The sequence below is a fragment of the Leucoraja erinacea genome, chromosome 29, assembly GCF_028641065.1.
Source record: "Leucoraja erinacea ecotype New England chromosome 29, Leri_hhj_1, whole genome shotgun sequence".
In the NCBI taxonomy this organism is placed as follows: domain Eukaryota; kingdom Metazoa; phylum Chordata; class Chondrichthyes; order Rajiformes; family Rajidae; genus Leucoraja; species Leucoraja erinaceus.
This window is the reverse complement of record NC_073405.1, coordinates 1553435-1570436: the sequence shown is the minus strand read 5'-3', so window position 1 is coordinate 1570436 and position 17002 is coordinate 1553435. Positions and strand designations below refer to the sequence as shown.

General features: G+C 40.0%; 1 protein-coding gene across 3 annotated transcripts in view; it reads left to right on the top strand.

Annotated features, from left to right (window-relative positions):
• LOC129710964 (phosphatidylinositol 4-phosphate 5-kinase type-1 gamma-like) overlaps window positions 1–15694 on the top strand; it is a 73221-nt gene extending 57527 nt beyond the window's left edge. For 2 of the 3 annotated variants that reach the window (XM_055658294.1, XM_055658292.1), the window contains one exon: window positions 49–15694. In XM_055658294.1, the coding sequence (XP_055514269.1) occupies window positions 49–51 (3 nt within the window). In that variant the 3' untranslated portion in view covers window positions 52–15694. The remainder of the gene's footprint in view (window positions 1–48) is intronic. The other variant, XM_055658293.1, reaches the window with a different exon arrangement.
• Window positions 15695–17002: the final 1308 nt, after the last annotated feature.

The window sequence follows — 17002 nt, the reverse complement described above, 5'->3', positions numbered from 1 at the left end:
GAAACTTACCATTGATATGTTTTATAACTCTATTTTGTTTTCAATCAGTAAATCTGTGCAGATCGTTTTTTTGAAGAATAAAGAGGGAAGTTCTTCCAGTGGAACAACTTCACTTGGTCAGAGGCAGCGTCACTCCATTGGATGGGAATGATACAACATCATCGCTTATTGCAGCTGGGCTCAGTTATGACCTGCAGTATGTGAACCATGAGCAAAGGAAACGGCTGGAACAGAAATCAAATTGGTAGAATGGGATCTATCAACCTTCCAGGGGAGGGGATCACGGAGGGGGTTGGGGGCAGTGGTATGTATTTGTTAGTGCTAACAATGTTTCTGCACAACTCTGCCCACGTAGCAACTCCCAACTCGTGGTTCTATGTGCTCATCGCTTGTCAGTGACAAATCGCTGTTCTTTAGTCCATGTCCTACTGAGGTTTGTTTGATTAGATTCTTCCCTGACACAAATGACTTGCAAGTTGCCACAATCGACCTCGCAGAGAATGTATGTTTATTTGTTAATATTCCAGATCAGTGCAGCTTTTGGCAATGTTTCTAGTTGTGTAAATCATTTGTAATTAATCAAGCTTGTCCTTTGTGCCGAGGTTACTTTCTCTCTAGTGTTAATCTACCATCGTTTTGTTTCTTGCTTAAAATAATGATTAAGCTGAATTATACTTAAATATTGGTAGCTATAAACATGGAAGCACAACGCAAAACTGAACATGCCTCAGATGACATAGGTACGTTTTCCTAAACTACAATAAATATGTGGTTGTTATCTATTTTATATATATTTTTCATGGACTGGGGTAGAGGGATAGTGGATCATTGGAGGGTGCTGGAAATAGAGCAGTATTGTGATTTAAATTACAATTCAAAAATTCCCTTGTGTATTTAAAGCAATTTTATTTTTGAAGCTGCATGCATTTTTTGTAATTGTGATTCACTTTTGATGAGGGATGTATTTCCTGTGCGGTTTAAAACCTCCCCGAGGAATGAGATACGATCCAAATCGGCAAAGGTTAGATGCTAAATAGCCTAAGCACTTGTCTCATGTATTGCATAGGTTAAATATGGGGTAACGTTTACTTCATACAAACCCCAATCATGCACCTCGACTCCATACGAAGGAGAAAGCCACCCTGTTAAATGTACACTCCCAACGTTATGTATTGAGCATTTGTTTTTCTGACAAACTATACACACTAGTATAGTTGATGTAAAGATAGACACAAATTGCTGGAGTAACTCAGTTGGTGAGGTAGCATCTCTGGAGAAAAAAGCTAGGCAACGTTTCAGGTCAGAACCCTTCAGACCTTTTTTCGCTAGAGATTCTGCCTGACCCACTGAGTTACTCCAGCACTTTGTGTCTATCTTTGGTATAAACCAGCATCTGCAGTCCCTTGTTTCTACATTATCTCTATTAGATGAATTTCTAGTTGGGTTTCAAAATTACAAGTTGTAAAGTTTTGTTTTGAATTTTGAAATATTGAGATATCTATGGCTACGATCCAAACATATTGTATGATGACTTCCAAAATAGATAGGGTAGACAAAAATGCTGGAGAAACTCAGCGGGTGAGGCAGCATCTCTGGAGAAAAAGGTCTGATCAAGGTTCCTGACCTGAAACCTCGCATAACCTTTTTCTCCAGAGATGCTGCCTCAACCGCTGAGTTACTCCAGCATTTTGTGCCTACCTTCGATTTAAACCAGCATCTGCAGTTCTTTCTTACACACTATAAAATAAGCTACTGCAGTAGTTAGGCTGTCTCCTTAGTTTTGCAAAGGGCATGTTTCTTTCCTGTAAGTGTAATTTTTACGATACGATAGAACTTTATTTATCCCAGGAGGAAAGTTGATCTACCAACAGTCATAAAAACACAAAATACATGAGTCATGCATATGATATACCTCAAGCTGATTACAAAATAGATGCAGATAAGTATGATTAACTAGCACCTCTCAGCTCATCCATCACACTCAACCCGAAACGTCACCCATTCCCTTTCTCCAGAGGTGCTGCCTAACCCGCTGAGTTACTCCAGCTTTTTTGTGTCTATCTTTGGTTTAAACCAGCATCTGCAGTTCCTTTCTTTCCAAAGATACTGTTTTTACTGCCAATGCACCCCCACCACCTCCTACATTTTATTCCCCATCAATTTAGGGATGACACTACAGTTCTTCATGCAGAGGTAACTGTACCGTTTGTACATAATTTTTTTAATCACTGCTTTGTTGCTTGATATTTGAATGTTTGGAATTGTCTGTTGTTAGTGTTGCTATCTCATCGCTGCAAATTCTAAATTTCAGGTTCCTTGATATAAGCAAATAATGAATGAATGGATTTAAATGTTGTACTTGATTCTGAACTGTGCCACACAGAGAAATGTTAAACTTGGTAAATGGCTTGAGTATGTGGATTCCTCGGATCTGAGGCTGGTAACTGGAAATATGCAAGCATCAAGAGGTTCCGTAAAATAGGACCAGTGTAGGTGGGGTTCCTGTTTGTGCCTTGTGAGCAAGTTACTTGCCTGGAATTGTACAGGCTCTTATATTGACAGGTGGATGGAGGAAGGGTTTGAGAATGTTTTGAAAACCTCCTTTAGAAAGTGTATACACTCACCAACTCATGGGGAATCCCAGACCCGTGTCTACTCAAGATGGGGAAGGAGAATTCATGATGCGACTGAGAACCCCGGGACCATGTGTCGGGAGTGTGCGCAAGTCCAGAGTAAACGGCAGAAGAAGCACACGGCCTCGCAGACCACCCACGATCACTTGCCCTATCTAGCACCTTCTGCCTGACTTGTAGCAGAGTCTGCTGGCCCCGCATTGACTACATCAGACACCTCGGAAACAACAGAACTGAAATGGAAGCCACTGGTCCTGAGGGACAACTGAAGAAGGGCTTCTTGACGTAAACCATGCTGCATTATTGGACTTTATCAAGACCAAGAGAACCCTCTCCATACCTAGCCAAATCACAGCTTTGACTGTACCTGGTGGAGTAAGCTGCTGCAGCTGTATTATACTAATTCGTGCACTTTTACATATTCCATGGGAAGTAGGTAGAATATTTAGCAGGAAGATGTGTGTCGAGATTCTAAATGGGTTGTAGCCAAGCCACTGGTCTTTATGGAAACATAAAATGAACTGTTCCATCTAACATCAAAGATATTGGGTGAAACGCATTTCAGTATATAATGTTTAAGAAAGAACTGCAGATGCTGAAAAAAATCAAAGGTAGACAAAAAATTCTGGAGAAACTCAGTGGGTGAGGCAGCATCTATGGAGAGGAGGAATAGACGACGTTTCGGGTCGAGACCCGAATGTGATCAGGATGTAATTTGGTCAGCTACTGAATACCAGTGCTCCCGGCATTAACACAGCTGTCTCAAGAAACCTTGTGTATTCAAGTACATTCCAGAAGTAGGGACTAGGGGAAAATAAGTGTTCGGCACGGACTTGTAGGGCTGAGATGGCCTGTTTCCGTGCTGTAATTGTTATATGGTTATATGTTTAGCATTTAGTTAAGGCAGCCTTTCAATAGGAGAGTGAAGGAGTCCTGCAGTGACAAAGCTATAGTTTTTAAATAAGATGTACCATCTCCTTTTGAGATTCCAGAGCACTATGAAGAAGACCTTTTCCTTCTGTCCAGGATAATATTAACCATTCAACCAAAATTACCCAAAGCAGATTAATAGCTCATTTGTTACTTTTGAGATCTTACTCGTTGAAACAGAAGTTTGTATTTGCTTACACAGCAGTGACAGTCCTTGGGAAAATATATTTCTTTCAGTTGAAATGTGCTTTGGTACATTGAAGGAAATGATTCACGGAATCCAATAGCATATAGAGAAAAGGTGTTCAGTCTATTACATTCTTGTCATCCCTTTGAAAGAGATATTTAGTTCACTAAATAGATATTTAGTTCAAGAAAGAACTGCAGATGCTGGAAAAATTGAAGGTAGACAAAAATGCTGGAGAAACTCAGCGGGTGAGGCAGCATCTATGGAGTCAACGACCCGAAACGTCACCTATTCCTTCGCTCCATAGATGCTGCCTCACCCACTGAGTATCTCCAGCATTTTTGTCTACTATCAATTTAGTTCACTCCTTTTCCCCATTGCACTAATTTTTATTTTCAGCAACTTAGCAATTCACTTTTGAAAGTATCGAATTTGGTTTCAATGCCCTGGCCTAAACCTTAGGTTTCTTGAATATATCAATTTTTAAATGTCACCTTACCCGTGGTACATTCTCAGTTACCTTGCATCAGTGTCCCCTCTTTCTTGATCTTCCTCTATCGAAACATTCTTTAAGGCTTCTCTTAAATTCCTCTTTGTGTTATTCTCAGGAAATAGTCTCAGCCCCTCATGTTGCTACATTTAGTTAAAGTTCCTCATCATTTAGAACATTTGATTCTGCCTGTTATTGCAAGTCCAGAGTTAAATTAATTTAGAATTGAAGACTTGTGTGTATCAACAGTAAAATGCTCACTATGCCCAGTACAAATGTCTCAATTTACGTTAAAAACATAAAATGGTAGATAATTCTTCTGATCGGGTTGGATATAGTTTGCTGTATTCTTATATGGCAATAACAGACATGGGAGTCCTAATGAAGTAGTAATTCAAGATGATCTGAACTCGAGTAAGGGTGACTTGGGTGTTGACCCGAGTACGGGTGCTGTCTTTACGGAGTTTGTACGTTCTCCCCGTGACTGCGCGAGTTTTCTCCGGAATCTTCGGTTTCCTCCCACATTCCAAAGACGTACGGGTTTGTAGGTTAATTGGATTGGTGTAAATATAAATTGTCCCGAATGTATATAGGATAGTGTTAATGTGTGGGGATAGCTGTTCGGTGCGGACTCGGTGGGCCAAAGGGCCTGTTTGTGCGCTGTACCTCTAAACTAAACTAAGGAAGCCCTTTTTAGTTTTTGACTGTTGCCTATATTGCACTCATTAACTTGCTATTTAAAGACCACGGTGGGTTTTATATTGCTGATTTGTGTTTAATTGGTTATTATTTTGGCCTATTTTTGTGCTGATTGGTGCCTCCAGCTACAGCATGTTCAGTGCCATGCCTTGTATTGTCGATCACACTGAAGGATTAACAATTAATGGTATTACTTACTATAAGTTTACTGAGATACTATCTGTATGTACTATGCGAGTTGCCGAACTCATGCAGTCAGTAGCTGCTAGCTAATATGTATTAGGTCACTTAAAGCATGATATTAAGCAATATTATATATAAATCCTAGTTTTCATAGAAAATCTTTGAACATTTTCTAATCCTAAAACATAAAAATAATTGTATAAACCTTGTATCAAAAAGAATACTTGAATTTGTTTCTCTGTGTATGTTTACCTATCTTGTGGCTGCATCTTGGATTTCTTGTGCTCTAAGTTTGTTTTTAAAATTGAGTTCTCATTTATTTTCTTGTAAATGTTTTGTTTCGTAGTTTTCTGGTGCCAGAAGTCACTAGATTGAGAATCTATTGTGATACATCATTGTTCACTCTTGCTGTGAATTTGCAACGCTTCTGCAGATGCATTGACTTTGGGATCACCTTTATAGTGGAGGGTAGGGCATCAGCGACTGATTCAGTACAGATGTGCTCCTGTATCATCCAGAGGCAGGGCATTACAGGTGTATTTTTGCAGTTATATGTCTGCTGACACAATTTATCTGCACCATATCCTCCATTTAATTGTATTTAATGTGTTTTTTAAATGTACTTTTGCATTTTCAATTGTTAACTAATCAGACATGCTGAGTATTTGGCTTGCATGGTCTTGGGGTTTGTATCCATATGCTGTGAGCCCATGATAAACACAAAGCCAATGTAATATAAACATACTCCTTTAATATGGAATTATCTAATACTTAAAATTCCATTTATTTATTGCAATAACTGAGCAATATATCTCCACTTGATGTCTGGGTGGAACTGTGTCCTGGCACCCTGCTGAACTGATTAGTAGACTGCAACAGTCGGTCATTTCTTAAGTTTTGTCCCTAGCTGTTTACCTACTGTAAAGGTATTTTGAAAGATATACAGTGTCTGTACATAATTGATTTTTGTAGCTGGCTTCCACATTCATTTCTTCTTAAAATAACCAAATCAACGTCTGTCAATGATTGAAGCACAAAGATAGACACAGAAAGCTGGAGTAACTCGGCAGGACGGGGAGTAACTCAGTGGGACAGGCAGCATCTCTGGAGAGAAGGAATGGGTGATGTTTCTTCAATCTGAAGAAGGTTCTCGACCCGACACGTGGGAGTCTGAAGAAGGGGTCATCTACAAGTTATTAAGATGATTCCACAATGGAAGAGTCATGAATGAGAGGCATAATTATAAGACAAGGGAGGTGGTCATTTAGAACTAAAATATGCTGCAATTTCCTTGAAAGGTACTGAATCTCTTACCTCCAATGTTATGAAGGCAGGAACACTGGGGGTGCTTAAAGAGGAAGTAGATCATTTTTTGAGAGATCAGAGAATTGAGACCCTTGGGTCTCGACCCAAAACGTCACCCATTCCTCCTCTCCAGAGATGCTGCCTGTCCCTCTGAGTTACTCTGGCATTTTGTGCCTATCTTCGGTTTAAACCAGCATCTGCAGTTCCTTCGTACACATTGAAGCACAAATCTGAGTGTCGACAGATTAGTAACCATCTCCCGACTGACACCCGTCAGAGCTGATGAAGTGGAACCAATATCCCTTCCCAGAGCAACTTAATCCGATTATGTTGTTGTTGTTGTTCTGAGAGAAGTCTGGTGTTCTGATATACAACAATCTCATTTATATCCCCAAATTAAGTGCTTTGTAGTTCATCCAATGAAAATAGGAATCGGGCTTTAATTTCAGATAAATTATTGGCTGTCTTGTTTGTAAAAATTAATTTGACATTGTCTATCTGTCACAATAAAGATCAAAGCATTCCAGTGATCATATTAATTTAGTTTTACTAATCTGGATCTTGAAGCGTTAGATTTTCTAAATGACGTTTTCTGCACCCAGCAAGTTGAGTGTGTTGATGCAGTAATAACCATATAACCATATAACAATTACAGCACGGAAACAGGCCATCTCGGCCCTACAAGTCCGTGCCGAACAAATTTTTTTCCCCTTAGTCCCACCTGCCTGCACTCGTACCATAACCCTCCATTCCCTTCTCATCCATATGCCTATCCAATTTATTTTTAAATGATACCAATGAACCTGCCTCCACCACTTCCACTGGGATCTCATTCCACACCGCCACCATTCTCTGCGTAAAGAAGTTCCCCCTCATATTACCCCTAAACTTCTGTCCCTTAAATGGGATGGAGAGTGAAGGAATGTTGGTTACTTTATACTCTTTGTGTGTTTTCATTATGAAAAATGAGGCAATGGATTTTGAAGAATTAATCATATTTATATTTTGAATGCCTTAAAGAATGACAGGAATGTTTTTTAAAAAAAGAAACATTATAAACAATCATGGTAGATATCAGCAACCTCTTGGCTTGCTGTCAAAGCTGTTTAGAATTGGTTGATCTCAAGTTGGATCCAGTTTTGGGGAAAAAAGATGCAAAAACAGTGCTTGATCTTGTTGAAGAGTCCATGAACAATATCATTCTCACTGACAACACAGTGGATTTTTGTCATAGTCAGCGTTCTCATATGATGAGTAGCCACTAGAGTGAAGCATAGAGGTCATTCATCACTAACGTTTGAATGCCAGTTGACCCTTGGTGAGTGCATGGGGGGGGGATGGATAGTAAGATTAGACAATGCATCCAGTCATAGTGATACAGTGTGGAAACAGGCCCTTCGGCCCACTTGCACGCACCGGCCAACATTATCTCAGTTACACTAGCCCCACCTGCCTGCGCTTGGTCCATATCCCTCCAAACCTGTCCTATCCATGTACCTGTCTAACTGTTTCTTAAATGTTGGTTTAGTCCCAGCCTCAACTACCTCCTCTGGCAGGTTGTTTCATACACCCACCACCTTTTGTGTGAAAAAGTTACCCCTCAGATTCCTATTAATTCTTTTCCCCTTTACCTTGAACCTATGTCCATAGACAATAGGTGCACGAGCAGGCCATTCGGCCCTTCGAGCCAGCACCGCCATTCAATGTGATCATGGCTGATCATCCCCAATCAGTACCCCGTTCCTGCCTTCTCCCCATATCCCCTGACTCTGCTATTTTTAATAACCCTATCTAGCTCTCTCTTGAAAGTATCCAGAGAACCGGCCTCCACCACCCTCTGAGGCAGAGAATTCCACAGACTCGTCACTATCTGTCCTCTGGTCCTCGATTCCCCCCCACTCTGGGCACAAGATTCTGTGCATCTACCCGATCTATTCCTCTCATGGAATCTCTCAGTTAACAAAAGACGAGTGCTGGATTAACATCAGGCTTGCTTCTACGACGAGCATGATGGTGTTCTGTGATTGTATTCTCCTGTGACATTTGTTAAAAATAATTGTAATTTGAGATCTTGGCGACACAGTGTTTTGCATGCAACTTTCTTGTTATTTTGCTTCACTAATATAGTGATTTTTCCAACAACATTTTCAAACGTGAACATTTCTTCACCTTGATGTGTGACTTTCATGATATTTTTGCATAAAATCACAAGATTATGTCATTAATATTTTGGAATAAAACATTCCTTTTCTGATTCTGATAGTATTGCTATTTTCTACTTTTATTTCAGATTCTCACCATTTGTCTGTTAACACACTGGCATCTAAAACGCTGCCTGTTGTGGGCTAAAACAGGAATTTTTAAATATTCATTTCTGTAACTATTAGGTTATCCCGAGCTTTGAAGATGTGGATTGACACATTCTCTTTAAAGCTGAACGAACACAATAAAGATTGCAGATGTTGGAATATTGCATTGTTTAAAAAAAATGCAAACTACTAGAGAAACTCAGCAGGTCAGGTAACATCTATGGAGGGAAATAGACTGAAGTCGGCATCCTTCAGACTAAAGAAGTGTCCCGACCTGAAATATCGTCAGCCCATTGCCACCACTTTAGCTGCCTGACCTGCCGAGTTCCTCAAGTTGTCTGCTTTTTATCCTCAAAGTCAGTATTATCACGGAATGAAATGTGAAAACTACATGGCTGTCCAAATAAAATATTTTTACATCAAAGAAAGTGGCACAAACATTGATTGTCATAAGTGACAGGAGCAGAATTAGGCCCATCAGGTCGACTCTGCCATTCAATCATAGCTGATCTATCTCGCCCTCCTAACCCTATCCTCCTGCTCATAACCCCTGACACCCGCACTAATCAAGAATCTTTCTATCTCTGCTTTAAAAATATCTATTGACTCGTCCTCAACAGGCAAATAATTCCACAGATTCACCGCCCTCAGACTAAAGAAATTCCATCTCATTTAATTCCTAAAGGAAGGAGAATTAATTCTAAGGCTATGGCCTCTAGTCCTAGACTCTCCCACTAATGGAATCATCCTCTCCACATCCACTCTGTCCTATCCAAAGATTGTGTAATCTTTTGATCCCTTCAGCAACTTAATAGGTTATAAAACATAGTTGTCTCTGTATTTAAGCAGCAATTGAGATGAAAATACAGTTCCAATGTATCTAGAAATAATTTCAAATTAGACTCTAAGTTGACAGTTTATTGAAGATATAAGTATTTGAGTGCTAATAAAATTGTACTATTGTAAAGTTTCTGCCATTTTCTTCCACGTGAAGTGAGCTTGTTTGTAACTTTCAGGTTTGTAATAAAATCAGGTACTGTAGCTAGAGGGAAAGAACAATAGAGAAGTTAGTTTGCAAATTTAAGAAAAAAGTGAAACTAACTTTTTTGAATTAATTTTTTACATCTTAAATTTTCCCCAGCTGCTAAGAGTTATCGGGAACAAAACTGGTTACGTATCAGTCACTTATCAAAGATTATTTCAATCTGCATGTCAGTGGCTCAGCTGGTGACATTGCATGGGGAGGCACACTGGCACAGCCAGTGGAGAACCTGGTTCAATCCTGACCCTGGGTGCAATCTCTGGGTAGCTTTATGAATGTTCCCCTGTGAGTATACTTCCAGCTGTTGATCTGACCAATATTTATTCCTTCATTAACGTTATCTGGAATTGATCATGCGTTTATGTGTTTATGCAAAACTGGTTGTAGATTTGTGTTTTACTTGGCCATTGGGTGCACAAGCGACATTATGAAAGGACATGAAACAAGCTATATCATTCATTGTTCTTTCTCTCCCAACATCATCGTCTATATCTCTCATTTCCCTTTTCCCTAACTAGTCTGAGGAAGGGCCTTGAGAGTTTTCAAGAGAGGGTTAGATTTAGCTCTTAGGGCTAAGGGAATCAAGGGAGATGGGGGGAAAAAGCCGGAACGGGGTGATAATTTTGGATGATCAACCATGATCGTATTGAATGGCGGTGCTGGCTCGAAGGGCCGAATGGCCTACTCCTGCACCTATTTTCTATGTTTCTGTCACCCATTCCTTCTCTCCAGAGATGCTGCCTATCCCACTGAGTCACTCCAGCTTTCTGTGTCTATCTTTGATAGATATTGAAGTTTGTTTGTACTATCAATGATTAGAGTAAAGGAAACGGAGGAAGTGAAAGATATTTGCTCGGATTACCTCTGTTGAAAGAATCTCAGTTTATTCTAAAGATGTAATTTGCCTCCAAACGACCATAACGTTTTTTTGTAGGAGCTCGCTGATTCCACAATTACTTTATCACTAAAAGATATTGCACTTCAATTTAATCTATCGTGTACAATCTACTTGGTGGGAGTTGAATTGTGGTTAAAGCATTGGATAAATTATTTTCTACCCCTCCTTTTGAAATTCCTTTTAAAACATGTTAGTTCAATTTTTTAAAAAATCCAGAAATGCACTGCATATCAGTCCACAGCAATAGGAAGAAAAGGCATATAATGATTTTATTAAAGATTCTTAGGTAGACAAAAATGCTGGAGAAACTCAGCGGGTGATGCAGCATCTATGGAGCGAAGGAATAGGTGACGTTTCGGGTCCTGACCCGAAACGTCACCTATTCCTACGCTCCATAGATGCTGCCTCACCCGCTGAGTTTCTCCAGCATTTTTGTCTACCTTCGATTTTTCCAGCATCTGCAGTTCTTTCTTAAACTTATTAAAAAATTCTTAATCTTTTCAAGGCTCTCAGCTTGAAGTGTAATCCTGTCACTTTAGTTCCTAATGGGCCGCTGTGAATTTTAAGCAATTTTTTGTTAAATAATTTAACTAATTTGAATACCTTGGACCTTTGTGGACTAATCATTAACACATTTTCTAAGATTGATTGTTAAACTATATGTAGTTGATATAACCACAATGTTTCAAAGCAAACTACATTTTCTGAGTTTCTATGCCAAAATTATATGTAGACAGTTGCGGGGAGATGCCTATGTAGAGAGAGAGACCTTTTCTTTGTCTTTTAAATTCAATAATTGTCGCAACGAACCGTTTTGCATATTTTATAAGTATATATTTCTATGTAGTAGCCTTCTCTCTAGAGATGCTGCCAACCCTGCTAAGTTACTCCAGTATTTTGTGTCTATCTTTGGTGTAAACCAGCATTGCAGTTCCTTCCTCCATATGTAGTGGATCTTGTACTCAGTCTGAATATTGTTTAGTTTCTGATGAAACTTAAATGGGCATTCTGTGATTAGTTAAATATTTTTTTAAATCTTCATATCAGTATTACTATAGAAATGCAGGCCAGCTAAATAGGTAATTTACACATGTAGCAATGCAGTGTGCTGCAACCAATTTCCTTCCTCGTTAAAATTGCAGTACAGAAGCTATATTTATTTAATTGCAGCAAAAACAAACGGCTGGAGGAACTCGGAGGGTTGCGCAGTATCTGTGGGAAGGGGAGGAGCAATTGTTAACATTTCAGATTGAAACCTTGGACCAGGACTGAGAGTGGATTGGGAAATGTCGATATAAAGAGGAAAGGCAGAGGGGTGAGACGGGGTGGAATGAGGTGAGATGAACAATGATGGGCAACTTTTCTGCAGCCCTCTTCTGCCCATCTCACACCTTCCCCTCTCCCCTTGCATTCTTAGTTATCTCTCTCCTCCACTCTCTCGGTGCAGGGTTTCAACCTAAAATGTCAACATTTCCTCTTCTCCTTACAGATGCTGCTCAACCCACTGGTTCCTCCAGCAGTTTTTTGTTTTGGCTACAGATTCAAGCATCTGCAGTCTCTTGTATCTCAATATTTCTGTATTTGAAGGTTTTGAGAATAATCATGCTTTCTTGTGTTTAAGGATCAATAAATAACGAGTCCGCATTTCAGTTGAACTCTAGGAATGTCAAACTGAGAATGAAGCATCTGAAGCCTATTATCAGGGATGATTTCTATCTTATTGTGTCCAAATCAATTTTTTCTACCTTTGACTGTTTTCCCGTTGTCCAGAATTCATGTTACCAGGTTTCAGTGTGCATGTATGCCACAAGAAACTTGCCATCTGTGCTTGCCGTTGCTGTTATTGACATGGTCACTATTTCAGGAGCCTCGTGTAGTGCATTAGTGTAGGACCAAAAAATAAACCCCCACCAAAACATGTGTGGCAGGACTCGCCGACTGAGGATGTGTGCATCCTAAAATGGAGGAGACATCTCAGGCTGACCTTGGTGCAGATACAGCAAGTGGGCATGGGTGGTTGGAACAAATGAGTAAACACTAGTTTAGCTGCTTGTAGATGAAAAAACAATTAGCAACAGTCGCACTGCCTTTTTATTTTTGGAATGTTTAAATAAGGGGCCATTTATTCAGCTGAGTAGTTAATAAGCCCTCGGCAAACATCAAGGTTGTCTCTTGGAGTTGAATAAAGTGTGACTTGCTTGGAAGATGACAAGCATCCAGTAATCTAATTACATCCTGTCTGCCACACGCGGGCTGTATCTTGTGTGTTGTGAGCACATTGATGCTGGTGAACACAGGATCACGTGGGAGTAGTTTGAGGGTTAGAATTAAGAATATAATGATATATTGGTTTTAAGGATATAATGCAAAATGGAAAATATACAGTGGAAAAACTGTACATAATAAAATAAAACTAGTGGCAAAACCATTCTGGCAATTTCATTGCATTGGTGTAAGAATTTACTATGTGTCTGCCTGTTAGATTATCGCAGCCTCGGTTATTATTGTCCAGCAGTTAAATTGAGCAAAGGAGCATTGGGGGGGAAATTGATTGTCATTTTACAATTGTTCTGAATCTGTAATAATCGACATTATGCAGATAATTCATCAATATTCATAAACATGCTTTAAAACTTTTATTCAATTCGCTCTTAATATCTGCATCCTTGTGTCTCCCAAACTCATCTGTTCCATCTTCTCTTCCAAGTAATGGGAATATTGAGAAAAGCATTAGTGTAAAGAAGGCTACATGTACGAACACTAATGTCTCTTCTGCATTTGGTGGCGTGTGAGAGGGGACATGGAGAAGTCAGTTTGTGCAGAAGTCTTATTGTTCTCTTAATTGCAGGGTTAAACACCTGCCAGAAAAAAAGATAGATAATTACTGTACAACATAAAAAGAACATTAACAAAAGAGAACTGAAGTAGCATCTGATGAATGTCTCAAAGAACTGCAGATGCTGGAAAAATCGAAGGTAGACAAAAATGCTGGAGAAACTTAACGAGTGAGGCAGTGCCTATGGAGCGAAGAAATAGATGACGTTTCAGGTCAAGACCCTTCTTCAGACTGATGTAGAGGTGGGGGGTGGGAAGAAGAAAGGAAGAGGCGTAGGCTGTGGGAGAGCTGGGGAGGGGAAGGAGGGAGAAAGCAGGGACTACCTGAAACTGGAGAAGTCAATGCTCATATCGCTGGGGTGTAAACTGCCCAAACGAAATATGAGGTGCTGCTCCTCCAATTTGCGGTGGGATTCACTCTTAATGAACTTACTGAAGGTTGGTATCTGAGTGGCGAATTGTAAGTCACTGTCTTAACTGGGGAGGACAATATATAGCTGAACCATATGAACCAGCTTTCATACTGAGGTCTATGCTCCTTGAACATCACAACTGATAGGTGCAGGGACTTGACAATTGTTGCTGTATCCCTAGACTGGAGAATGTAACATCATCTGAAGATAGACACAAAAAGCTGGAATAACTTGGCATCTCTGGAGAAAATAAATAGTTCATTTTCTCCAGAGATGCTGCCTGTCCTGCTGAGTTACTCCAGCTTTTTGTGTCTTCGTTCAGTTTAAACCAGCATCTGCAGTTCCTTCCTTACACATAACATCATCTGAGTTTTGTATCCCTGATCACAATCTAGTGATGTCTCGACCAGAATTGCATCTGTATGTAGTGTGACCAAATCTAAAGTTACCAGAGAATTGCTGTGAAACTGCCTCCTATGTTAATCATTTTCTTTCAAGATGGCAAGAAGGTTGGAAGCAAAAAGCACTATGACTAAAGAAATTAATGCTTTATTTTGTTGATGATCATTACAAATTGGGAACTTATAGCATGAGTTTTTATCCTTTCAGGTGCGACTGAAACTTTTCAATCCAATTTAATTTTTGAAGTATCACAGAATGTCAGTGGGTGAATGTTCTGTAGGTGAACGACGGCATTTCTTGCCTTGCTTTTCAAGATGGTATTTACTATCGCTCAACAGATGCCACAACCACAGATGCAGTCTGTATGAGCAGGCACTCGGAGACCAGCTGCTAAACAGGTTTGCACTTAATCCAGAACGATGAGATGCATTGACACCTTACACAAAGTGAAGTGAAGCACACTGGCTTATTTTAATGTAGCTGTGTACATGACCAGGTATGATCAGTCTGCAGGAAGGGAAGGTGAGGATTACTTCCAGGAAATCCCACTCACAAATTTGTGCATCATCAGAGCACTGCAGCAAAAATGGCTAAGATTTGTGAATTTAAATTATGAAATGTTAGTTTAAAATTTGCAGAGAAGCGGGACAGCACAAATATCATGAAATTAGTTTGACAGAGAAAATATCTGGGTATCTGTGACGTGCTATTATCTTTGTTTGTTCCTGAAGGTATTGTTATTAAACTCACAGGCCCAGGGCTCAACTAACTTCAGTTCTGTACATATGCAGTTCTTTTGTATATATTTGTTAATGACTGTACATAAAAAGCCATGGAAATATTTCCCTCTCCTTGGTGTATTTCTACATCAAAGACTATTTGATATTGATTATTGTATTAGTGCCTGGCAGCTGGCAAATAGATCATAAGGGGTGAAATCATATGCCCCTTTATAAGCAGTGAACGAGCAATGTGAATCCGCTTAATACTGACCCAGCAATAGGTCATGTTTAAGTTAAAGACTTTCCCGCTAGTGTGTTGAAGCAGCTATTGCTGCAAAAAGATATTATTTTGTATCTTGGTCTTTATTATCAATTAGAATCCTTCAACTCTTCAATTCAGCTCCAGTCTGTTCTGTAAGCCCAAAGCATTTTCCCAACTCCAGCTTGTTTTCGCAAATCACTACGCACTTAAACATGGACTCATTGTATTAGAATGGAGAGTATTTGTGACAAGTACATATTTTTATCTCTAATTTAAACAATTAGGTTTGTGAAGTTGGATGAAATTTGTTTGATAGTTCTTTTGTTCTTGCCGCTGTTTTTTTTCTTATGAAATGTCAACATTATAATAAACACTACATTGCTAAATGGCTCAAGTCTCGTTTTTAAAATGTATCTTAATTGTTGTTCAAATTCAACATTTTTAATGGCACACCTCTTACAAAACAATTAAAATAACACAAAGATCTCCTATACAGCGAGACAAGAGGCCCTTCGGCCCACTGAGTCTGCTACAACCTGCAATCCAGGTCATAGTGAAAATGAATTACTAATATGTAAACTTATCAAACATTGCACTTGAAAGGTTCCTTTTTATTTCTGAAAACATTTGCCTCAAAGAACAGATTCTTCCAAAGTAGGAATAATCAGATATTTTCATTGTGGGAGGCTAAGATAATACTTGCACAGTGATCAGTGTAGAGGCCAGCTGTTTAGTTTAGAGATACAGCGCGGAAACAGGCCCTTTGGCCCACCGAGCCCACACTTAACCCTATCCTACACACACACTAAGGACAATTTACAATGATACCAAGCCAATTAACCTCCAAACCTGGACGTCTTTGGGGTGTGTGGGAGGACTTTGATGGAACCTATCTGAGATGGGGCCGTGATCACAATCAGCCAGCACAGATGGGGAGGCCACGCAGTTCACAACTCCAACACCAGTTTCCCATCACAGGAATATAAGCTCAGTAGCTGTAATTGAACAGAGCTTTTTTGTAAAAGTGTAACGGTTGCACTGACTTGCAGGAAGTCCTGACCCACTGACAATGGGTGAAGGTGCCTTGTTGGCATGAAGGACTGTTGTGGTCATTGGCTGGGAGTACATACAAACCACCTTTCCAATTACCAGCCCATCCCACCAAGCCAAGAAGGGTCTCGACCCGAAACGTCATCCACTCCTTCACCGCAGAGATGCTGCCTGTCCCGCTGAGTTACTCCAGCATTTTGTGTCTACCACCAAGCACCTTCCAGTTTCATGTTGGCCTCAACGGGGGGGAAAAGGTAAGCCAGCCTTCATCCAGGAGAGCTTCTGGAAGCAGGTTTGGTTGTGGGTTTTTAAAAGGCTTTTAGATGGGTACATTTAGATGGAAATGCAAGGAATAGAACAGGGAGAAGGGATTAATATAAGGTAGACTAAAGTGCTGGAGAAACTCAGCGGGTGCAGCAGCGTCGTGGGAGCGAAGGAAATATGCAACGTTGAAACGTCACCTATTCCTTCGCTCCATAGATGCTTCCAGCATCTGCAGTTCCTTCCTAAACACAGGGATTAATGTAATTTGGCATTGTGTTTGGCACAGACATTGCAGGCCGTAAGGTCTGTTCCTGTGCTGGATAGAGATCCAGGAGTACAAGTGTCCAGGAGCTATGAGACCAGAGCTAATATCCCAGC